Source organism: Panthera onca, chromosome D2, assembly GCF_046562875.1.
Source record: "Panthera onca isolate mPanOnc1 chromosome D2, mPanOnc1 haplotype 2, whole genome shotgun sequence".
Classification (NCBI taxonomy): domain Eukaryota; kingdom Metazoa; phylum Chordata; class Mammalia; order Carnivora; family Felidae; genus Panthera; species Panthera onca.
Window position 1 is genome coordinate 12449898 of NC_138349.1, and position 24191 is coordinate 12474088.

A 24191-nucleotide genomic window follows, 5' to 3' on the forward strand; every position below is an offset into this window, starting at 1 on the left:
TTTGTTTCCTTCATTGATAAAGCCTGATTCACAAGAGTATGAAGTATGATTTACAAGAGTAAAAGCAAGGCTGTTATCTTTGACCTTTAAGTGTCAGAACAAAGTTGTTATCTTTCAAGCTAAGCGTTAGCCCTACACTACAATCTAACCCTTACAATCCTAGCATTGTGGGATTGAACCCCACATGGGACTTCTTGCTGAGTGTGGAGCCTGCTTGAGATTCTCTCCCCAACTTAAATACTCTTTCTCTTTAAAAAAAAAAAAAAAAGCATTACAAATATAGTTGAAGCACTTCCCTTCTCTTCTCCAACCTCCTTCCCCTCCCTTTCCCACAGAGGTGACCACTGCTCTAAGTTTGGTCATTGTCATTTTCCCATTATGTTATTAAGTTTTGGTTTATTTGTATGTTTCACTCAACAAAATATTGTACTCTTTCTTTTAAAACTTTACACCGGTGCAACAATAGCTAACATTTACTGAATAGCAGACATTGTTCTAAGTATTTTACTTGTTTTTTTTTTCCTTAAATCCTCAGAATATCCTTTTGTATAAGTCCTATTACGATCCCCGATTTATAGGTGAGAAAACTGAAAAGTAGCACAATTTGCCTAGGATCACATACATGATTGCAAGTGGTGGTGCCAGGACACAGACCCAAGCAATAAGACTCCAGCCACACAAGAAATCACTGTGCTACAATGCCCTTCCATTCTGTTGCATACTATTTGTATTCACTTGTAAGTTGCTTTTTTGCTCAACTTTGTTTTTTTTTTTAAAGATTTATCCAAGTTAATACTTATAATTCTGGTTCAGTAATTTTAACTGAGTGATACTTTTGAGTATGAAAATATGATTAGTTCCACCAGCTATTAATGACAATAAATGTGTTTCCTGCTGTTTACTCTGTAATCACAGTGCTGCTATATTTTCAACAAGTCTCCCTGTTCTACTTTCTCCTTACCTTGGGAAATTCTACATCTTCAAGGTTCAAATACCATTTCTGCCCTCAACCCAGGCAAAACTAAGTTATCCCTCTTCTAAGGTCTAATAGCATTTGGCCATAGAACTAGAATTGGGAATATATATGGCTCTTCTTTAAATTTTTAAAAAATGTTTATTTTTGAAGGAGAGACGGAGCATGAGCAGGGGAGGGGCAGAGAGGGAGACAGAGAATCTGTAGCAGGCTTCAGGCTCTGAGCTGTCAGCACAGAGCCCAACGCAGGTCTTGATCGAACTCATGAGCTGTGAGATCATGACCTGAGCCAAAGTTGGACACTTAACTGACTGAGCCACCCAGGCACCCCATATATGGCTCTTCTGTTTCTCTCATTAGACTGAACTTCCGGAGGGCAGCACCCTGAATTATGCCCCTTGGATTTATTCCCTATGCTTACTATTGTAGTAAATAGTTGCTAATGTTTCTAGATCTCACAGAAAATACAAAGGTGTTAGGGGCTGAGGAGTGGGATGCAGATTTGGAATCAGTTTGGAAGCCAAGTAGACACTTGCACTCATGTTTCATTGGCTTTTACAATGTCCTGCAAGGTTCTACAGATAAAGTGTTCACAAGGAAAATAGACCCTCTTGTAGATTCCCTTTAACGTGAACAATGCACCAATCTCCATCAATCTGCACCTTAAATACCTGCTTTTGGTGAAGGTCACTGTCATCCAATTAACTAGGATAATTTATATAAAATCCTAACATATTTCAGCTACTGTGATGGGCTGGAATAACTCCATGGTTATATGGTATAGGGCTAACCTCACCACCTCAGGATGTGATCGTCTGTGCAGATAGGGCCTTTAAAGAGGTAATTTAATTAAAATAAGGTTGTAAGGGTGTGTCCTAATCCAATCTAACCTATGTCCTTATAAGAGGAGGAAATCTGGACAAAACAAAGAGATATCAGAGATGTGGCTGCCCAGAGGAAAGGCATCTGCAAGCCAAGGAGAGAGGCCTTAGAAGAAATTAAACCTGCCAACACCTTGATCTTGGACTTTTTATATCTTGAACTGTGGGAAAATGAATCTCTACTGTTTAAGCCCCCTAGTCTGTGGTATTTTGTTGTGGCAGCCATAGGAAATGAATATAGCTACTCTTCAGCCATGTGTGTTAAGTTTGAGAGAGAGAGTGAGAGAGAGCAAGAGAGCACACGTGGGGGAGGAGCAGAGATGGAGAATCCCAAGCACCGGGAGTGTGGAGCCTGATGTGGGGCTCAGTGCGGGGCTCAAATCCACAAACCTTGAAATCATGACCTAAGCTGAAGTTGGGATGCTTGACAGAGCCACCCAGGCGCCCCACTCTTGGGCCATTTGTATTGGGTGTATTTGAAGCACCCTACTGGAGATTATATTTCTGTGGGGGTTCTCCCCCTCTTCTCTGATAAAAGAGAAGCTTGGAAAGATTGCCTTTGAATCACTAAGGGTAAACTCCTCTTCTCTCTGCAGTAAAGGTGTGGGCCCCTCAAGTTCACTAGCCATCTTCCTTGGGTGGGCAATTGCTCCTTTATCTGGGGTTAGGACATACTGTCACGTCCTTTTGTGGTTGAAGTTTCAGATGTGCCAGGCACCTGGGGAAATTCCCATAGCTTGGAGGAGAGAAAGCAACAAAGGATCTTCGTTCATGGAGTGATGGACCAGGGAAAAAGCCCTAACCTGCTGCTCCTGAGGGACTGGAGTCAGAGTTCATCAGTGAATCAGGGAAAGCATTCCTCCTCTCCCCAAAAGGAACACTAGGATCTGTGCACTGAGGAACATCCCAGGTCCTGGATGGTAGCCAGATGCTGCAGGCTCAGTCTTCAAGAGCAATCTTTGAGGCCAGAAGAGCCACAGCCAGAAGCAGAGTGCCCAGAACTACCTCACAGTCTCCCTGGATTTGTTTGCTGGCCCAAGAGTAAGCCCCTGGGGTCTGGGACAATTGGAAAGAGACGCTGAAGAAATACCAAAGTCTCTGGTAATAAGGCAGTTTTTAATAAGAAAGATAAAAGCAATACGAGCATAATTGCCTGTTGAGTTTGTGACAATTTATGCTGACTTTACTAGGAAATACCTTGTTTTGTTCAATATGGGTTTTATGTATTTAAAGAAGATGTGTTAATGAACTGAAGCCTTTCTGAAAGGCAGTCTGGCAGTATCTAACAAAACGCTGAAGTGCATACCCAGCGATTTACTCTTCAAAAATACACATACCAAAATATGCATGTTTAATGATGTTCATCTGGTGCTGCTAGTAATCACAAAAATATGAAAATTACCTAAATATTTACTCATGAAGAAACTAAAAAAAAATAAAATAAAGGCGTATTCCACCATCATAGAGTGCTATGGAGCTATTAAGGTGAGGTAGACATATTTGTACAAACTCACTATAATCACATCTGTGTGTAAAACTCCAAGCTGGTCTGTATATACACAGGATTGGAAGGACGCACACCCGGATACTGACAGTGATTACTTCAGAGGAACGGTGTGGGGATAGGGTATGAAGGAAGGTATGAATTGTATAATAAAAATACAAATATAAATATTTGGAAATGTATGATATGAATATATACATTTACAAATATGTATAGATGCATATATTTAATACATAAAGACATTAAATGCACTAATACAAGGTCCGTAACTGTAAAGATGTCATAGGACAATATAGAAAAATAATAGTGGTTTTCTTTAGGCGGGTAAGACTTTAGCTATTTTTCCTCCTCCTTTTACTTTCATTTCACAATTTAAAAGATAAAGAAGTATTTGTTGCTTGCAGTAGTTCAAATTAAGAAGTCTCTGAAATTGGGATGTATCCTACAATTAAAATTGAAAATGTTTTCAAATATATGGTAGATAAAATGATGTGCTTAATCACTGATGGCGTTTCTAGATTTGATGAAAGATAGTACACAGAAAAAATGAGAAAATATGTTAAATCCACAGGCCCCAGATCTCCTGTCCCTCCCACCTCACCAAGGTCATTTGCTGAATCTTACAGGGACACATTTAGCTCCAAATACATAATATAATTTTCTGTGGTATTTGGGCTTGGGGAATCATTTTCCATTACATTGGCAGGGGTATAGCATTAGGAAAACTCCACTTCCCTTGCACAGAGTGCAAACATTTGCAAAGCACACTGTGAAATGGGACAAAGGCTGGGGAGATGGGTGCACAGATAACCTCAGCAGAACTCATGCCTGTGACCACCTTACAATCAGGTGGGAAAACAGAGAAGGGGTGGGGGAGGGCCTGACCAGATCTATTGCTTCTGGGATTTCAGACCTAGAGATCCAAACTTGAGGAAAGGGAAAAAGGAGACAATCTCAGAAGTAGAAGAGCATGAAAGCACCTTACGTGTATTGCCTCTCCTTGTTCTTGGTTGGCTTGTTCATGCTGTGTCTCCTGCAGTCCCTGATGCCTGCTAGACACTCTATTTTCTCAGTGAATTAGTTAGGGAGCAGCCCCTTGTGGCGGGGAGAAGGATAATGAGGCTGTGGCCAGGCTCAGGACACAGGGCAGGGGTGGGGAAAGAACGCATGCCTGCCTCCCTTCCATTTCACTGCTGGGTGCTGTCAGACCTGCCAGACAGGTTCACAGAGTTGAGGGAAAATGAGTAGAGGGCACGGAGAAGGGGAGGTATTTCTAACCTTAAGCAATAAGATGCTGCCTGTCATAGATGGAAGGGGGTTGGAGGGTGTGGAAACAGACAAGCCTGAGTTCAGATGTCAGCTCTGCCATCTTGGCTGCCAAATCTCTCATTTCGCTACTTTCTGTGTACTTGCTTCCTCAGTGATCAAATGGAACTAATCATACTTTCTTCTGTGCCTGTCCCAAAGTTTGAATCAAGAAAAATCTTTATGTTAATATTATAGATCACTCCCAGACCCAATGATTTCTTAGGGGGTCCCCGCAGGATTCAGCACACAGCTATGCTCATGGCTAGGATTCATCAGCAAGGGGAAAAGGCACATGGGGGTGATTTCCGAAGGAAAGTAGGCCAGTAGGCCCGTAGGCCCAAGCTTCTAACCTCTCCTAGTGGAGTCACACAGGACACGTTTCATTCCTACAGCAACAAGTTGTAACAACACAAGTGAAATATTATTGAAGAGGGAAGCTCGTTAGAGACAGGCAGGTTTTTATTGGGGGACAGTCAGGTGGCACCTTCTGCCGAGCAAGTACCCAAATTCCAGTCTCTCAGAAGGAAACAGGTATTCAGCATGAACCCCACTGTTTGTGCAAGGAGTCTAGATAGTCATTCTTATCAATTCCAGGAATGGTGGGAGCACTCCCGAAATCCAAGTTCACAGATACCAGCCAGGGGCCTACCTTATCAGTAGGCTTTTCTAAGGATAGCTGGCTGAGGCCTGCTATGTCTTATTTGCACAGCCTGCTTGCTCTTTGCTCCCTGGGAAAAGAGTTAAGATGTTATTGGCACTAATATGGATTTGGAAATGCCCCAACTCCCTGGGCATGTAGGTAAGGCACCCCAACATCTTCTATAGATGTTCCAATTCCCAGATCCCTGTGAGCCAAACGTGGCTTTTCGTTTCATTGTTTTTCCTTACTTGTATTTAATAAGAGGTTAGGCATATGTCGGGATGTCAGCTCTTTTCAGGGATTCCAGGCTTGCTTGGGGCCCAAGAAGTCACCTCTGAAAGGGGCTTTAGTCAAATGCCTTGACACTCTTTGCTGATGGTTAACTGGCTTCCAGATTATGTGAGGCTTTCAGAACATTCCCAAGGGAAAGTCATCCTTCTTATGTTCTCCATCCATAGTTTTAGGGTGCTGATATTGGAACCTGAGTAGATCCCAGGCCCCAAAAAGCCTAGCTTTCAAACTGTGTTGTATTAAAAGAAACAGATCAGCATGAAAATGTAATTGAGATAAATTCTGATCTGTATTTGCATTTTTCTTTTTTTTTAATTTTTTAAAAATGTTTATTTATTTTTGAGGCAGAGACAGAATGCGAGTGGATTAGGGCAGAGTGAGAGGGAGGCACAGAATCCGAAGCAGGCTCTAGGCTCTGAGCTGTCAGCACAGAGCTCGACACGGGGCTCGAACTCACCAGCCGTAAGATCATGATCTGAGCCGAAGTCGGACGCTCAACCGACTGAGCCACCCAGGTGCCCCTGTATTTGCATTTTTCAAAGAATATTAAAGGTTATATAATTTATTACCTACAGTGATATGTCTTAAAATCCCTTTCCCCTATTTTATAAATAGATATTTTATTTTTCTTTTATCATTTTTAATTTTTTTTTTATTTTTTTGGTGCCAAAGTCTGGGATAAATATCTTATTTTAGAATAGTCTTAGATTTACAGAAAAGTTACAAAGATAGTATCTAAAGTTACCTACCATACACCCCAACCATTTTCCTCTTTTGTTAACATCTTACATCAATAAGATACGTTTGTCACAACTAACGAACCAATACTGACACATTAGTAACTAAAGTCCATATTTTTTTTCCTTAGCTTTTTACTTATTTTCTGGGTTCTGTTCCAGGATCCTATTTAGGATGACACTATATTTAGTCAACATGTTTCCTTAGGCTCCTTTCGGCTGTGACAGTTTCTCAGACCTCCCTTGCTTTTGATGACCCTGGCAGTTTTGAAGTATGCTGGCCAGGACTTCCATGGACCGCCCTTCAATTTGTTTTTGTCTGATGTTTTGCTCATGATTAGACTGGTTCATGCGTTGTGGGGAGGAAGACCACAGAAGTGCTCCTGTCATCACATCATATCAAGGGTACATGGAGGTATTAACCTTCATCACCTGGCTGAGGCAGTGTTTGCCAGGTTTCTCTCCTGTAAAGTTACTCTCCTTCCTCCTTTCTACGCTTTCTGCTTTGGCTACCAGTCACTGTGCACGGCCCACGCTGAAGGAGCGGGGAGTTATGCTGCACCTCCTCCAAGGCAAAGCGACTACACAAACTATTTGAATTCTTCTTCCTGGGAAATGTGTCTATTCTCTCCCATTTATTTACTTATCCAATCGTTTGTTCACATTGGTGTGGACTCCCTCCGTGTTTTTGTGAACCATCACTCCCATTCAGTGGCACGGGTTCTGAAATCTCCCTCCTCCTCTTACAAAAAGCTCTTTTTGTTATCTCCTCTCTCCTCTTTCCTTTTCTTCCCCGTTAGCCTTTTTCCCCTACCCCTCTATTTTTCTCTCTCATCTCAGCCCTTTCCTACTTGATTCTCCCACCTGACTTTTCCAGCTGTCCTCCCAACTGATTACCTTATGTATTTAAGAAGGTATAAGTGGGAAAAAAGGGGAGGAACACAGGGGGAAATGCCGACTAGTCGGTAGATGATGTTAGCAGTTGAGAGGGCAGAAAGAGCCTGTGAATATTTCATGCATTGATTATTTGGTCTCTCTTACATGTCCATGTATGAAAAAGACTTCTTGAGAGCTTGTATCAAGGACAGTGTGAAGGGTGCTCAGGGTCGTATCTCCTTCAAACCTTGCCCAACTCATGCATATTCCACAGGTGAGAAAATGGAAGCTCAGAGAGATTACTTGCCCAATATCATGGTGCTAATAAATGGCAAAGCTGGGAGCCATTTGGCTCCAAATGAAGCCAACTGGCTCCAAATCTGGCATGCTTATTGGATGAACTGAGGTGTATTTATAATTCTAAATTCCCTAGGAAATGAAACTTAACCCCTAGTTCTAAAAACACCAGTGTGGAGTACTGTAACACGTTCATAGTCTCAGATTCCTTCTAAAGGGCTTTTGCTTGGACAGTCTGAATTTGTAAAGTTAAACCTTACACAGTCTTGCCCTTTTCTTCTACTGAGCTGTACCTTTGTTTTCATTTCATGCAAAGCAAAGTCACTTTAGAATGTTAGACTCCATTTGTGTTTCTTTCTTTTTCTAGAAGTTAATATGGAGAAAATTTGTTAAGGTCTCTGTATTAGTTTTCTATTGTTGTGTAACAAGTTGCCACAAACTTACTGGCTTCACACAACACCCATTTATCACCGTGCAGTTCTATAGACCAGAGGTCCAAGCATGTAATGACTGGGCCTCTGCTCAGGCCCTTGTCAGGCTGAAGTCCTGGGATGGCAAGGCTGTATTCCTCTCTGGAGGCTCTGCAGAAGAATTTCCCTCCAAGCTCATCCAAGTTGTAGATGGAATTCAGTTCCTTGCAGTCGTGGGAGCGAGGCCTCCGTGCACTAGCTGGTTTTTGGCTGGGGGCGTCCCATATCTAGTAGAGGTCACCGACAGTTTTTTACTACGCAGCTCCTTCCATTTTTCCTCTCAAGCTTTGAAATCTCTTACTTCCTTTGCCAGTGACCTCTAGACCTGGATTCATAGGGCTCATGTGATTGGTTAGGCCCACCCAGAAAATCTCTTCTGAAAGTCAACTGTGATACATAATATAACTTAATCACAGAAGTAACACCTCATCATATTTACAGTCTCGGGTATTATACAGGGTGTGTACATCAGGGACTGGGAATCTATGGGCATCTTACAATTCTGCCTACCACATTCTCCACTCCTTTATTTATTCACACACCCCATATTTGTAGAGTGCCTGCCCTGTGCCAGGCACAGTTCCAGGAGTTGGAGCTACAATGGTTAACACGACAAGCTTGGTCCCTTAAAGATTACCATCTAGTGTGGTGAGACAGATGGTAACCAAGGAAACAACGAAAACTATCCATTAGTGATGAATGCTGTGCCGAGAATTAAAATAGGGTAGACTTCAGGTTTAGATGGGGTGGTCAGGAAGGGGCTCTCTGAGGAGGTGCCATTTTAGCTGCTTCATGAGAAGACGGCACAATGAAAAGGTCCATGTGAAGATTGTTTAATACCCACAAGCCCAAAATGAAAGCCCACACCCTGTGGTTCCAGGGTTCCTTCTAATCATATTTAACATATTTAACACAGAAGCCTATTTCCAAACCACACCCTAAACCACTCTGCACAGCGTCTTCCTCATTCTGCTCTTGGCCCTGGTTGGGTTGGTGTAGCTTTGAGCATAATCTCCTAAACTCCCAGATCCCAGGCGGGAGCTGGGCTGTGTGGCATGTCAACAATGGAGACTATGGACACTAGTTCCCACAAACATGCTTCTCTTCTGCCCCTCAGACTTCTCCTGGAGTCGGGCAGAATATTAATGGTGAGGACTCCTGGGTGTAAGATGCATTTCTCCCAATAAATAACAAATACTGCTAGGACAGATTTCTGCTAAAAATCTACTCAACTTAATCTCCATTCCAATCTCCTGCTTTAAAGTTACACAACCCAAAGGTTCACTGAGAACTGCCTGGCCCAGGCACAGCGCTCCCCACATCTGCTCTTGGTACACCACCGTTGAAAAGATTTCCAACCCTCATTGGTCACTTTCATGGTTAAGAACACAAAGGTGTGGAAAAAAAACCCAACAAAAACCCAAAGGTGTGAGGTTTTGGACCTTGTGTATCACCATGCAGTTGGAACCATCAAGGTGCTCTGAAACATACACTGAACAAACACTTTCCGGGTGTGGACCATGTCCCTACCATCAAGGGACTTCCAATGTCATGGAGGAGACCAACATGCACGTGGGCAATGATAATACAGGAGGCTTGCTTTAATGTATTAAGTGATTTTTTCAACAAATATTTATTGAGTGCTTACTCTGTGGTAGGCACTGTTTTAGGTGCTAGACTTAATATAGCAGTTAAATGGAACAGACATTAATCCCTGTCCTCATCAACCTTATTATATTCTAGAGGAGTATATCATGAAATATATAAGTAAGATGTTGATCGCTAAATAAATTCTGTGGAGGAAAATAAAGAAAAGGGTGCTCAGAAGTATGAGAGGAAGGGGGTGCCTGGGTGGCTCAGTTGGTTAAGCGTCTAACTTCAGCTCAAGTCATGATCCTGCAGTTCATGGGTTCGAGCCCTGGCTCTAGCTTTCTGCTGTCTGCACAGAGCCCACTTCGAATCCTCTGCCCTACCCTCTCTCTCTCTCAAAAATAAACATTAAAAAAAAAAGCGGGAGAGAAGTATGGGAGGGAGGGAGGTTATTATCACTTTAAAGAGGTGAGGGAAGGGGCACCTGGGTGTCTCAGTCGGTAACGTGTCTGACTTTGGCTCAGGTCATGACATGATCTCACAGTTTGTGAGTTGAGGTCCTGCATTGGGCTCTGTGCTGACAGCTTAGAGCCTGGAGCCCACTTCGAGTTCTGTGTCTCCCTCTCTCTCCTGCCCCTTCCCCATCCCCATTCACACTTTGTCTCTCTCTCTCTCTCTCTCTCAAAAATAAATAAACATTAAAGAAAAAAAGAGGTGAGGGAAGACAACACTGAAAAGGTGACACTGGCATGGCCTGGGAGGGATGGGAATGGGGAAGGGTAGGATGGGAATGGGGAATGGTAGGGTCTCGCAGGCCACTGTATGGACTTTCACTTTGACCACATGTGCTGGGTAGCCACAAGAGCGTCTTCATCAGGGGACTGGCATGATCACCTCCTTTTTACTCCCTGCTTGCTATGGTGGAGAGTAAAGAGAAGGGGGTCAAGGGGAAACAGAAAGACAAGTGAGCAGGTTATTACATATTCTAGGTGAGAAATGATGGTGACTTGGACCAGAGTGATAGTTATGGAGGTGGTAGAAATGAAATTTGCTGATGGATTGATTGCATGTGGGGCTGTGGCAGAAAATGTGGAGTCAAGGATGTCTCCAATGTTTTTGGTTTAAGCAACTGGAAGAAGGGGGTTGCCATTATTTCCATGGGGAAGATGATGGAAGGAGCAGGTTGGAGGCCAGAGAGACCAAGAGTCTGGTCTGGGGCAGGTTGGGTGTATGTTGTATGTCAAACGCTTAATGGATGTGTCAAATAGGCATCTGGGTGTGAGACTGGCTTTCAGGAAAGAGAGAGAGAGAGAGTGAGAGAGAGCACTAGTGATATAATTTTGTAACTTCTAAGCACAGAGATGATGTCTAAAGCCATGAGTTAGAACCAAAAGATGGATGTAGTTAGAGAAGGGAGAAGTCCAGGACCTCGGCCCGAGGACTTTTTAACCTTAGAGGTCCGAGAGGCGAAGAGATACTAGTCAAGGAGACTGAGGAAGAGTCAGAGAAGTAGGAGGAAAATCAGGAGAGGGTGATCCTGGAAGCCAAGTGAGGAAGTATTTGAGGAAGGATGGAGTGAACAACATTCCGTGTGAGAGGAGACAGAATCCAGTGCACTAGTACAAAAGGCTGGCCTAATTTTTAAAATTTATTTAATTAATTTATTTATTTTTACTATTTTATTATTAAAATTTTTTTTTAAATGTTTATTTTTGAGAGAGAGACACAGAACGCGAGCAAGGGAGGGGCAGAGAGAGAGGGAGACACAGAATCCAAAGCAGGTTCCAGGCTCAGAGCTGTCAGCATAGAGCCCAACTCCAGGCTCTAACCCACGAACCAGGAGATCATGACCTGAGCTGAAGTCGAACACTCAATCAACGGAGCCACCCAGGTGCCTCAAAAGGCTGGCTTTAGAGAGGAGCACAGACTGCCGGGTAAGAGCAGGGAAGCAGAGTCTCTGAGTACAGAAGCGAATGGGTGGGTAGATGGCAGAGTGCAGAGGCAGGTTCTCTTCTCGCTGCTCCACTGCTTACAGTGCTACAGAAAATGAAGCCATCAGCTGAGAGCAGAGGATTGGAGACAGGAAAAAGTACGAAACAGTCATTGGGGAGATTGGGGATGTGGCCCAGAGAAGTGTAGTAGGATGGCTGAACAGCAGCACGCTACTTGTTGGGGCTTGTGGTCAGGAATGTCAAGTGGGGCTTGTCAACATGGTTGTGCATTTTTCCCCAGTCATACTGGGCTGCAGGCAAGGAGCGGGAAGACACTTGGATTGGCCAGGGTTGGGGTCAAATAAATGGAAAGCGCAGCAAGAAAAGAACTACATGATGGAATCCAACTTGGGTGTGGAGGAAATAGAGGACATGGGGGATGAGGAACAGTGAAAAGGAAACAGGATTTGTGCATGGAATGCAGGTCCCAGTCAGGCAGCAGGACCACTGGGGTTGTGGTTCACTATGAACAAGAAAGTGAGATACTTGAAATCACAATCTGGGAACTGAGAGAGTTGGTATGACAAGGTTTAGTTAAGAGTCAGCAAACATGGCCTATGGGCCAAAGTTGGCCTACTGCCTGTGGTTTACACAGCCTTGAGCTAAAAATAGTCTTTACTTCTTTTTTAGTCTTGATTTTTTTAGTCTTAAATTATTTTTTTAGTCTTTTTTTTTTTAAATTTTTTTTTTAACGTTTATTTATTTTTGAGACAGAGAGAGAGAGAGAGAGCATGAACAGGGGAGGGTCAGAGAAAGAGGGAGACACAGAATCTGAAACAGGCTCCAGGCTCTGAGCGGTCAGCACAGAGCCCGACGCGGGGCTCGAACTCACGGACCGCGAGATCATGACCTGAGCCGAAGTCGGACGCTTAACCGACTGAGCCACCCAGGCGCCCCTATTTTTTTAGTCTTAAAAAATTTATTTTTATTTTTATTCCAGTATAGTTAACATATAGTATTACATTAGTTTCAGGTGTACAATATAGTGACTCATCAATTCTATATATTACTCAGTGGTCATCAAGATAGTTTTTATATATTATTTTCTTTATATTTTTTTCTTAATTATTTTGAAAGAGAGAGTGTGCACATGTGTGGGCTGGGGGAGGGGTGGAGGGGGGAAGAGAATCCGAAGCAGGCTCCTCGCTCTCAGCACAGAGCCCAATGTGAGGCTCGATCCCATGAACTGCAAGATCATGACCTGAGCCAAAATCAAGTCGGACACTTAACTGAGCCAACCAGGCATAGTTTCTACTATACAACCCAACATAGTTTTTATATTTTTAAATGTAATATACACACACATACATACATACATACAAGGGCAATTATTCTTTTGGCAAGAACAATTGCTCTAAGAATTGAAGACATTGCCTCCTGGCCTGCAAAGCCTAGGGTACTTACTATCAAGCCCTTAACAGAAAAAGTTTGCTGACTCTTAGTCTAGACTCTAGGGTATCACCATGAGTGTGAGTAGCTGAGGTAAGGAAGAGGACACAATTGTAAAGTCCAGGTGGCCAGGATATTGGCAGGAATATCTACACGTGTATAGAAACTGCTAATAATTATGACGGTGTTGGAGAGAGTGGCAGGGAGCTAGAACTAACAGTTAAGGAATAAGGAGTTGTGACCTGGGATCTGTAGATGCCTATTGAGGACTGCAACATAGAGGAACCACACGTAATCCAATCTGATAGCATGAGGTTCAACATTCAAAGTTAAGGGAGGAGAGAGAGAATGTTCTAGAAGTAGCTGGGTGAAGAGCTAGTCAGTCATTGGTACTCCTCTAGGCACCAGTGGTTTGAGGGATGAATACAGCTACCACTTGACAGAGCTGCAGGGGAAGCAGAGTGCTCAGAGATGGCCTGGGTGACCAAGTTAATGGTGCCTTAAGGAAAGAGCACAAGTGAAGGGGCAGTTAAGTCAGCCCCCACTGGCTGGAAAGACTTTGCAGAGGAAAGCTTTGAGCGGAAGCTTAAAGTATTGGTAGGACTTAGGTAACAATGGGCGGGACAGGAAGAAGGGAAGGGATATATAGGTGTAGGAAAGCATGATATATTTAAACACTGACCTCAGAAAGGCACAAATGAACTTCAGTACAGCTGGAGGTTCAAGACCAGTGCAATTAGGAGCTTTGGGAGAAGAGCATTATTGTCTCTTCTTTAGTATTTGCGTGCTGGGGCTTAAGTAGATTGAGAGCCTCACGTAGATAGGTAGATGCTCTATAAATGAAACAAAACCACACAATCAACTTGCAGACTTGTTACTCTCCCACGGGTATAGTAGAAACTGTTTTAAATAAATCTGTATATGGGGATGCACTCATTCATCTCTCAAGCATTTTTTGAGAGTATCTCATCTGCCCAACGCTCTGCCGGGCATTGGGGGTGTAGTGGTGAACAACACAAAAGCTTCCTTCCACTCTCTGAGCTTATAGTCTGCAAGTATTGAAGTGTGATCAGGCTCAGATAGGATGTTACTGGTGCTCACTGCTTTGGCATCTAAACCAATCTGGGGGCCAGGGAAGAGTCCTGGAGGAAGTGAAATGTGGAGAAATAGGTTGTTGTTAGAACAAGGAATGCGTGGTGGTGGAGAATGTTCCAAGTGAAGTGACAGCACTCATTGGGTTGGAGGTGGGAGAAAGGGCTATTTAAGGCACTGAAGACATGGAGTGTGGTGAAAAATGGACTCGGAAAGACGATGGGGGTCTAGCCTGGAGTGGGGTCTGCATCCTCAAGAAGCCTCTGGCAAAGTCCAAGAAGGCAGGACCCATGTCTGTCCTGTTCGCTGCCTTGCACCTGCTATCAGGTGCTCACTTCCCATACCTGGCACGTGGTAGGTACATGATAATGGTTTGTGGAAGGAGTGTGTCACTGTGAACCATAGTCTAACGCTCTGAAAAAATTATTAGTTTATCAGTATAAATACCTTCATTATTCTTGTAAACAAAATGACAAATGTGAAAGCATTTTGTAAACTGTAAAACATACCTGATTTTAAGCTATATTATGTTGCAATATGTATAATGTAGTACCTCTTTTGTGCTCCTAACAACTGTTGTTTTTTTTTTTTGAGACTCTTATTTACTCAAAATCCCCAAAACATTGTATTAGAGAAATTATCCAGTCATATGTAGTACGAAAGTAGCTTGATTAGGGAAAAAACCTTCATCAGCCTTTTAGCCTTTATCACTTCCTTTTACCGCTTCCTAAGGTGGCTTCTAGCATATTCACATTGCTTGTTTTCTATGAAGTGAGCATAAACCAACAAAGTAATCATACTTTTCTCCTGGTTCAGAATAGATCCTACCTTGTTCCTCACTGTGTACTCCTCTATCTTCACCAGGGAATCATCAACTCCTTGGAAACAGGCGTCTTGCATCGTTTATGCCCAACATCCAACATTATGGCTATTAGCTGGTATTTAATACCTACTGGCTACATTTAATAAATTTATTCTGGAAGTTGCGACTGTTCACAAATACAGTACTAGAGCCTAAATAACTGTATTTAATGCACTTAAATGATCATTGGCTATTATATTACCAAATGTTTCATATACTTTAACTTGAAAGGGAAAAGAATGAAGATGCAGAAATATTGAATTTCATCTTTTCTCCAAATTTTCTAGAGTTTGTCTTGTTTTAGGTCTACCACATAATGGGCGATAACCCATGAGATCATTTTACCATCTTCTTTGATATATAACGCAAAGGTAATAATGTTGAAAAGCTTTTTCTGATATTTAGGCCAGGTTTCCTTTCATTTTATTCTGTCACATCTCTCTGTGGCCTACTAAATAGTTTTCTATCTACGGCATTTAAAAGCTATGCTTGCTCTTATGTTAAGCTCTTTAATTCTGACTTAATTATCATATACACAAACGAGTCTCTTGATCCTGCCCCATAAAACCGTTCCTGTAGCTTCTTAGTAGTACTTGTTGTTCAACTCTGTCTGGCTCTTATTTTGGGGGAGGAGGGTAAGTTTAATTTAGAGTGGCCCAAGCATTTTGGAGAAAGAACTCTGAAGCTAATTTTTAAGTAACCTCTTTTAGAATTTTTTTTTTTTTTTTTTTTGGTCTATGTTTGCATTTCCTAAGTTTTCTTTCTTTACAGTGATACATTTAGTTACATAGAAAAACCTCTTGGCTCCGGTAGAACGAATGAGAGGAAAAGGCTTTTTGTGTGTATGTGTTGTGGGTTCATTGTTCCCGGATGTAGTATTCTGTTATTCATTCACATGTACCATCCATTTTTACAAAATGTGTAAAAAATTTGTAACAATGTATCCCACTGCTGCTTTCTGATTTTTTCTGAACTCCTCTTAATTTCATACCAAGGGCTTGAGTAATTAGATTCAGTTTAAATGGCTTTCAAGTTCCAGGTATAATAGTTACTGATTAAACATTAAAATTGTTGGTCAAGAGGCACCTGGGTCAGTAGAGCACCCGACTCTTGATCACGGGGTTGTAAGTTCAAGCCCCACGCTGGGTGTGGAGATTACTTAAAAAAGTAAAATACTCAGGGGCGCCTGGGTCGGGTCCCTCAGTGGGTTAAGCTTCCAACTGCAGCTCAGGTCATAATCTCCTGGCTCATGGGTTGGAGCCTGGAGTTGGGCTCTGTGCTGACAGCTCAGAGCCTGGAGCCTGCTTCAGATTTCTGTGTCTCCCTCTCTCTCTGCCCTCTCCTGCTCACACTCTCTCTCTCAAAAATAAACAAACATTAAAAAATTTTTTTTAAATATTCAAAAAAATTGTTGGCCAGTAATAAAAGGCTGTAGCAAAAGGCCTGATAAATTGATTTTTTTCCACTAACACTCATTTTTCTTGTTTGTGATGTGTGCTGAATGTAAAGCTACCACACTCAAGTATTTTCAAACGATGCAAAATCTGTTCTGCTGCAGAGCTTCTGCGCCCTTGCCACGTTACTCTCTCCAGCCTGTCCCCACCTTTCAGGTCTCAGCTCAAAACTCACCTTCTCTGAGTGTCCCTATTCCCCAATCTTGGTCTCACCACCTTTTTTACTTTACCGATATGAAATAAACTTGCTAATTTACTTATTGCGTCCCTCCTCCCACTGCTAGTCCGTCAAGGGTCGGGCCACTATTACTTCCCAGAGGTGAGCGGTGCTGGGCTAGTGATACCTGCTCGATGCGTTTCTGATTAACGGATAAATACGGCATTTTCACTCAGCGGAGACAGGCCATTCCCCAGGCGGAAGGGACCGGCCTGTAACTTTGCATGACTGCGCACAAAACATGCTCAAAATGACCCTATGCAGACGCCTTCTTTCTCGCCAGGCAGAAACCCTGACCCCAATTTCACCTTTCCTACCCCGTTTCGCGCTCGAGGAGTGAGGGGCGAGCGGTCTGAAAACCTCCTCCCCAACGTTTCCCGGCGGAGGCCGGAGGAGGAACCGGCGCGCACGTACTGCACCCGCCGCCACGTCAGCCGGTGCGCGCGACGGTAGCGCGCCTGCGCGCGGAGGACCGCCCCGTACATCCGGGGCCTGGGCGGCGGCGGCGCCGCCGTGCGGGGGTCACGTGGCTCTTTCCTTTCCGTCTCTGGCCGGCTGGGCGCGGGCGACTGCTGGCGAGGCGCGTGGAACCTCGCGCTGGTTCCCTTTCGTCTCCTCTCGCGGCCCGGGCCACCAAGGAGTTCGCTGACGCCGGTGAGCTGAGCCGCCCGCCAAGATGCCGGCCTATTTCCAGAGGCCGGAAAATGCCCTCAAACGCGCCAACGGTGAGTAGGGGATCGGGGCGCGCCGGGCTGGGTCGGCCCGAGGCCTCGGAGGTCGAGGGGCCCGGGCCTCCTTCTCCCTGCTCCGCCTCCCGTCTGCGGCTGCAGAGGTGGTCGATGAGACCTGTCTGCCGCCGTTCCAGCCTGTGGTTGGGCATGGTTTCCCTTCTCGCTTCTACCGACCGCGGTTGGGGGGGTGGGAGGTGCGGAGCCGGGAACCGTCGCTCTGGGGGGGGGCCCTTCCTTCCCCCCGCCGCTTCCTGCTGCGTCTCAGGGGCCGCGGCCCCAGAGACAGGTCTACCGGGGCCTGGCCTCCTTAACCGCCCCCCCCCCTTGTCCGCCTCCGCCCGGCTCCCCAGGCCGCCGGGCCCTCGGCTGCTTAGGCCCCGCGCCCCCAGCCGCCATCTGGGAGTGCCGGGGAGGAAGAAACATGGCTCCCTCCCGGGGACAATGCACGCGAGAACCTCGACTCCACCTCCTGCCGGCGCCGGGAGCCGGCCAGTCCCACCTCCCGCCCTCTCGCAGACACCTCCGCCCCCCAAATCCAGCGCCGGGCTTTGCTGGGTCAGGGTCCACTTAGCCTTTTCCCCAGTCACTATAGCTCTGCTTCGGGGACTCTGACCCAATTAACCGGTTATCTGTTTTTTTCCTGGCATTGATTATTCTCAGTCCCAGAGCCTATCCCAAATCACATGAAGTTGGAACATTGTTAAACCTGTAAGAGACTTGAAGTTCTTTCTTAAAGATAACGAAATTGAGGCCTACAGAGAGAGAATGTTTACCCAAGGTCACTCCGAGAGTTAGTTGTGGAGCCAGGAGACTAGAACCAAGGTCTCTAGACTTCCAGATGAGTTGTTTTTTTTTTTTCGCCACAGCGCTCCTGCCTGCGATTTTTATTTCCATGTGTTCTTATGCCACCGGCCCTTTCGCGAAAAGTTGTGCGTGTCTCGGTCTATTCGAGAGGCATTTATTATGTTCGCATCATGGGGGTGCAATGTATTATGCATGGCTCTGGTCTTTAAAAACTTTTTCGTTTAGAGTTTTTTAAGCCTAATAATTTCTAAGTGTGTAGGTAGTTGATCGTTCTTATTTCAACCCTTCCTGTACCCCAGACAAGTTTTGAGTCTTATCCCATTTTGTAGGTGGATATACCGTGTCTCTTACAGTCTTATGTTGGTGGAGCTAATTTTGTTAGCTTGTTTGGAAATTCCTCTTGTGGAAATGTCAATTTCAGTCGACACAAAATTGTTAGTGATAATCTGTCGGGGTAACGGTGCCTTTGTCACATGGTTATTTTAAAAGCAACAAAAAAGAGTGTGAAATAGGATAATGCCACATTCTTTGGAATAGAGTAGAGTAAGTGTCCTAAAAATCAGTTAAAAGTACAACTTAGATCTGATGACTGCTCATTTTAACCAGTGATCTAATGGTTAGGACAGGCAAGAATTAAGGACGTTAACTTATAGGAAAGAAACTCAGTGGAAATGGAGATTTATCACTAGAAAATGAACTGTAGCAAAGTTAGATTTTTTTCTTACGTTTAGAAACTTAGAAATCTGTATTATGGTATACAAAGTGACTTGGATTCAGTTACTACTGTAATTGCTATTGTAGATTTGTTCTACAGTTGTTTGCTTTACCAACAGGCATTTTTCCTTCTAATAGGCTGAAGCACTGTAATCTGGATAGCCTAAGTATTCCACATTTGATGTGCTCCGGCCTTGTTGCTTTCATCACTCCCTTTTGAATCCTCATATGAGTTTACTATTGCAGTAATTGTTTAAATTAAAAGGGTTATCTCCTGTGTAACGAATCTTAAACCTCTTTTTCACGTTTTCTAAGTTGAAATAGCTTTGACTCATGAAGGGCAAGTCAGGGAAAACATCTGAAATTAAAGTAGGCAAGATGAGAAAGGGGCACTGTGGGGGGGGGGGCTTTTATTTGTGTAGGTTTTTTAAAAGTCTGTATTGACTCCTTGCTGCAGCCCTTTTAAATTGTAGGATGGGTGTTACAGTAGAGAGAGGCCTTAGCTTTCAAGTAGTTAGCTCTGTACCTTTGATCTTGTGAATGAAGGATCCTGTCTGAAAGTGTCAGAGTGAGCTGAATGTGGATGGCACATGGCACCGCTTACAAAACTTTAAATAGGATCGTAAAAGCGCATTTCATTCCATGGAGATAATCTCATTTTATGTAAATGTTTTATCTATGACATTTGTAGCCTTAAACACATTTAGACCTAATCCACTGCATTATCGTAATAAAATGTGAATATGTTTAAGTAGAATAGTTCTTCAAGTCACTCTGAGTCTGTAATTCAGAACAATTCCTTTGGAAACTATTATAGTAATCATTCAGGAAGATGAGAACTTGGCCTAAGCAGTTACAGACAAGAAATCTATACCCCAGAATCATTTGGAAAAAGACCCTTTTGCAGATTATGTTGTCAGTAGTGCAGAATTAATTGCTCCTGACCTTGTAACAACCTTTTAATTTAGTTCTACCAGTGACTTATAAATAAAGTTATTAAACCCACAAATCGAGTAACATTATAGCTTATCTACTTGGTCTGTTGCCCAAATAAACTAGTAATGTTGAAGGGCCGACCTAAGCTTTTTCTTTTATAAATAGATACAATTTGTCACTGTGTCTGAAAGGTAAGCTCAGCATGTCCACCCTCCTAGTAACAGTTCATAATGCTAGATTTTTATTTTTATTTCAAGAATATCAGTTTGGAAATTAACTTTTTTTTTTTTTTTTTTAACATTGCAATAGAGCTTTTAATATGTGGTATGCCTCTCTAGCCTCAAAAAGTTTTTTTTTTCCCCTTACTAGAGAATTCATAGGAACTAAATTCTCCCTGTATGTGACTTCGGATAAAGACAGGAACTCACCCTCATGGACTATCATATCTGTTCCCATTCAGGTTTTTTCCCTTTAAAAATGTCCTTGCTTGGTATCCATGTTTGCTTTTTTCCCACGATGATGGTAGGGTGTCCTATAAAAATTATTTTTTAGTGCATTTGCTTTGTTTGAACCTATTGTTTCAGAGTTTGAAAGTGGAATTTGTAATAATAAATTCTGATTGGCTGTTTAGGAAGTGAAAAAAATCACTTTTCTATCCCTAAACAAGATTTTTTATTTTTTATAGTGACATTAAGACACCACACTCCCCTATTTAAAAATAAGAGATAGGGTAGGTAAATTATTTTTACATAGTTTATTATTTTGTCATCACCATCCCGGGCACAGTTCTCAACTTTAATTCTCTTTGTGCCTGTTCTGTGTTACAAGCACTTTGACAGTGTTTATATACTAAACAGTATAAGATTTAAATCCTCAGTGTAAGATTGGGAATTGGATATAATAGGTTGTTCTGGTGCTGATGCTGTGCTGTTTAATATGAATGCTAAATTTAACTAAAAACATTTACTTCCAAATTTTTGGGTGATAGAGACTTTTCTGTTAAATAATTGTTAAAAGCACCTAAGGTACTGTTGGATTTTAGACGATAACCTCGTTTGTATGCTCCAGTTTAAAGACTGTAACGTCCTCCCCTCAGAACAGGAAGGCTTAAAAAACAAAAAACACCCAGGAAAGGCTAGTATTCTAACAAAGTATCTAGTTGTGTTACATCTTTGTTTCCTCTTACAAGGTGTTTTTTTTTTTTTTTTGGTTCTTTGTTTTTTTTGGTAATAGCATTGACTCAAATGAAAATGGACTTTTTCTCATAACAGTACTACTAATGTTGACATTGACGTGAATTACTGAAGAGGGGTTTGTTTTCACTAACCTATGAAGAATAGGGCTTAATATGATATGGGAAGACACAGGCTATCCTTTAAAGATAAGAATTTCAGTATCTTTTGTGATTTGTTGCAAACCTCTTAATATACCAGAGAGTTGGAATATTGTTTGTAGTTTTCCTGGAGGAAGGAACGTTCAGAAGCAGCATTCCTGAAAGATGTGATAGTTGGGAGAAAAATTACTTACTAAATCTGTAAATCTGGTAAAACTCCCAAATAAGCAGTGTTTCTGCCAGTTGTTTGCCTAGCACAGAGTTTCATGATAATGCTGTACGCTGTTTGGTTAACTCTTAAAAATAATTCTTTGTCAAAGATTTCTTAGGAAAACAGTGATTTTTAACAATAGGGATGTAGTGTTTTAAGATCTTTTTTAATAGTGTTAATTAGTGTTTTGGTTCCCCAAAGTATGTTTCAAATGTTCAGTGGAAAGATTTTTCTTTGTGAAATTTGTTAATTACTGAATTTTAAGTTGAACATAACCAAATGACTTAGGTTAAATAGCCTTCCCCTTCCCTCAGTTTACTAAGTTTTGTGCAAAAGTAAATAAAGTAAAAGATGAGAAAAAAGATAAATTTTAACCTGTGTCAGAAGTAATGTGATAGAGGACTCTTTGCTTTTGAGTGAATTTCAAAATGAGCAGTGTACATAAAACCTTAGATTGGAACTGGATTTTGAAATATTGCCACTTGCAGAGTGCCTTCAGGTTTAGGTGGTAGTAAATTCAGAAATGTGTAATTTTCTCTGGTATGCATTCTAAAATTTTTTTTATTTTTAAAAATAAACTTAATTTTAAAAGTTAGAGATTTACAGAATTATTGCAAAGATAGTACAGAGAATTCCCATATACACCATAACCTATTAATTTCTTCTGTCATTTTGGGACATTTATCACAACTAATGATCCAATACTGATAACATTATTAATGAAAGTCCATACTTTGCTCAGATTTCCGTAGCTCTCCCTCATGTCCTTCTCTGAATTCCAGGATCTCATCCCAGATACCACATTATATTTAGTCGTCCTGTTTCCTCAGACACTCTCCTCCTCCCCCCCCCTTGGTTATGACAGTTTCTTAAACTTCCTTGTTGGTAACCTTGACAAGTTTTGATGAGTACTGGTCAGGTACGTTGTAGAATGTTCCTCATTTGGGGTTTGTCTTAAGATTTTTCTCACGTTTAGGTTGGGATAAATAAATGGGAGAGATATTTCATAGATTGGAAGACTATTGTCAGTTCTTCCAAATTTTGATATATAGATTCATTAAATCTGAATGAAAATTCCAGTGAGCTATTTTGTAGATATTTACAAACTAATTGTGAGTTTATATGGAAAGGCAAATGACTTTCCAAACAATAGAGAAGCCAAACAATACAGAAGAACAAAGTTGGAGCACTCATACTACTTGGTTTGAAGACTTTACTATAAGTCCATGGTAATCAAGTCAGGGTGGTATTAGAAAAAGACTAGATACATTGCAATAGAGAGTGATGAGAATAGAGAGCCCAGAAGTAGACCCACATAAATAGTCAATTGATCTTAAAGGAACAAAATCTAATTGACTGTCTTATTGAGTCTAGTGATCCTTTTGCCTAGAGCAGAAATTGTATCCACCAGATCATTGTGACTAAAGTCACATTTCACTTTGTTTGCTGGGAGGAGATTTTTCTCTCTCATAACTTCAATTTTTGGAACATGGCAGTCATTTACAAGGGTTTGGTACAATGTAATTGGGTGAAATCGTTTTATCCATAGACCATATTTTGAGATAATACCAGTTTTCGTTCTATTAAGTTGGGTGATTTTGGCATGGCTTTAGATGTCAAAAATAAGTGTGATCTAAAAAGAGATGGTAGTGAGTTTAGAAATTAAAATAGCCAACTTAGGCAAGATTTACACTTTAGTATAGTATACATACCAATTTTAATTTTTCTGAATTACTTTTCCAGAATTTCTTGAGGTTGGGAAAAAGCAGCCTGCTTTGGATGTTCTTTATGATGTTATGAAAAGTAAGAAACACAGAACATGGCAAAAGATACACGAGCCAATTATGTTGAAATACTTGGAACTTTGTGTGGATCTTCGCAAGAGCCATTTGGCTAAAGAGGGATTATACCAGTATAAGAACATTTGTCAACAGGTATGAAAAGAGCTGGGTTTTATATTTTTAATAGTGCTTTAATGATTTTCAGAGTTTACCTTTTAAAGGTAATATGCTTTTATGTCATAAAATTTGCTCTTAAAGCATTCTGTGGTTTGTTGAGAAGTGTTTTAAGGTTTTCTCTCTCTCTCTGGTTAGGTGAACATCAAATCTCTAGAGGATGTTGTTAGGGCATATTTGAAATTGGCAGAGGAAAAAACTGAAGCTGCTAAAGAAGAATCTCAGCAAATGGTCCTAGACATAGAAGATCTGGATAATATTCAAACTCCTGAGAGGTATGTAGGTTAAATTGCTAATTTTTTTTTTTTTTTTTTGCTAATACATTTTTGTCAATGTTTTTCTTTACATGTGTCTCCATCGTCCTCATTTGAAGTATAGATGTTTATTAGAAAGAATGCTTACCTTTGGAATTTTAAGTGTCTGATAAGAAAGCCATACTATTCAGAATTCATAAAGGTGGCAAATTAACAACCTTCAGATAGTCAGATACTAATTTAAATGGTTGTAATAGGGTTGGGGGTGCAAATACTTGAACACTTACATGGCATCTTTACAGTATGCCCAAAGTTGTAAGAAGGATTCACACTTTCTTACACTGGTATCGTTGTTGGTTTTGTTTTTTTTTAATCTTAGGGCAAAGTAGGAAATCGTGTCTAAAATTGTTTTTAACTTAAAAAATTTTTTTTTTTAGTGTTCTCCTAAGTGCTGTAAGTGGTGAAGACACTCAGGATCGTACTGACAGACTACTTTTAACTCCATGGGTTAAATTCCTTTGGGAATCATATAGACAGTGTTTGGACCTTCTTCGAAATAATTCTAGGGTAGAGCGTCTCTACCATGATATTGCCCAACAAGGTAAAATGAGAACTGATTTGAAAAGTTGACTTTTAGGAAAAGACTTTGCAAAAGATTGACAATTAAAGTTAACCTGTTTT

The 24191-nt window shown here is 41.8% G+C and overlaps 1 protein-coding gene and 1 long non-coding RNA gene across 3 annotated transcripts in view; one reads left to right on the forward strand and one right to left on the reverse strand.

Moving 5' to 3' along the window:
- Nucleotides 1–2540: 2540 nt before the first annotated feature.
- Nucleotides 2541–17010, reverse strand: LOC144613201 (uncharacterized). 2 transcript variants are annotated; one of them, XR_013550581.2, is made up of 3 exons: nucleotides 16700–17010; nucleotides 13630–13780; nucleotides 2541–8364 (listed from the first exon to the last, which is right to left on the reverse strand). It is a non-coding gene; the product is annotated as an uncharacterized LOC144613201 (long non-coding RNA). The 2 variants fall into 2 exon arrangements; XR_013550580.2 differs by having other exon boundaries at nucleotides 2542–8364; nucleotides 16890–17010.
- A 123-nt stretch (nucleotides 17011–17133) lies between these two features.
- EIF3A (eukaryotic translation initiation factor 3 subunit A) overlaps nucleotides 17134–24191 on the forward strand; it is a 35549-nt gene continuing 28491 nt past the window's right edge. The window contains exons 1-4 of the mRNA XM_078434870.2: nucleotides 17134–17297; nucleotides 23045–23235; nucleotides 23395–23531; nucleotides 23948–24111. Coding sequence (XP_078290996.1) covers nucleotides 17249–17297; nucleotides 23045–23235; nucleotides 23395–23531; nucleotides 23948–24111 — 541 coding nt within the window. The 5' untranslated portion in view covers nucleotides 17134–17248. The remainder of the gene's footprint in view (nucleotides 17298–23044; nucleotides 23236–23394; nucleotides 23532–23947; nucleotides 24112–24191) is intronic.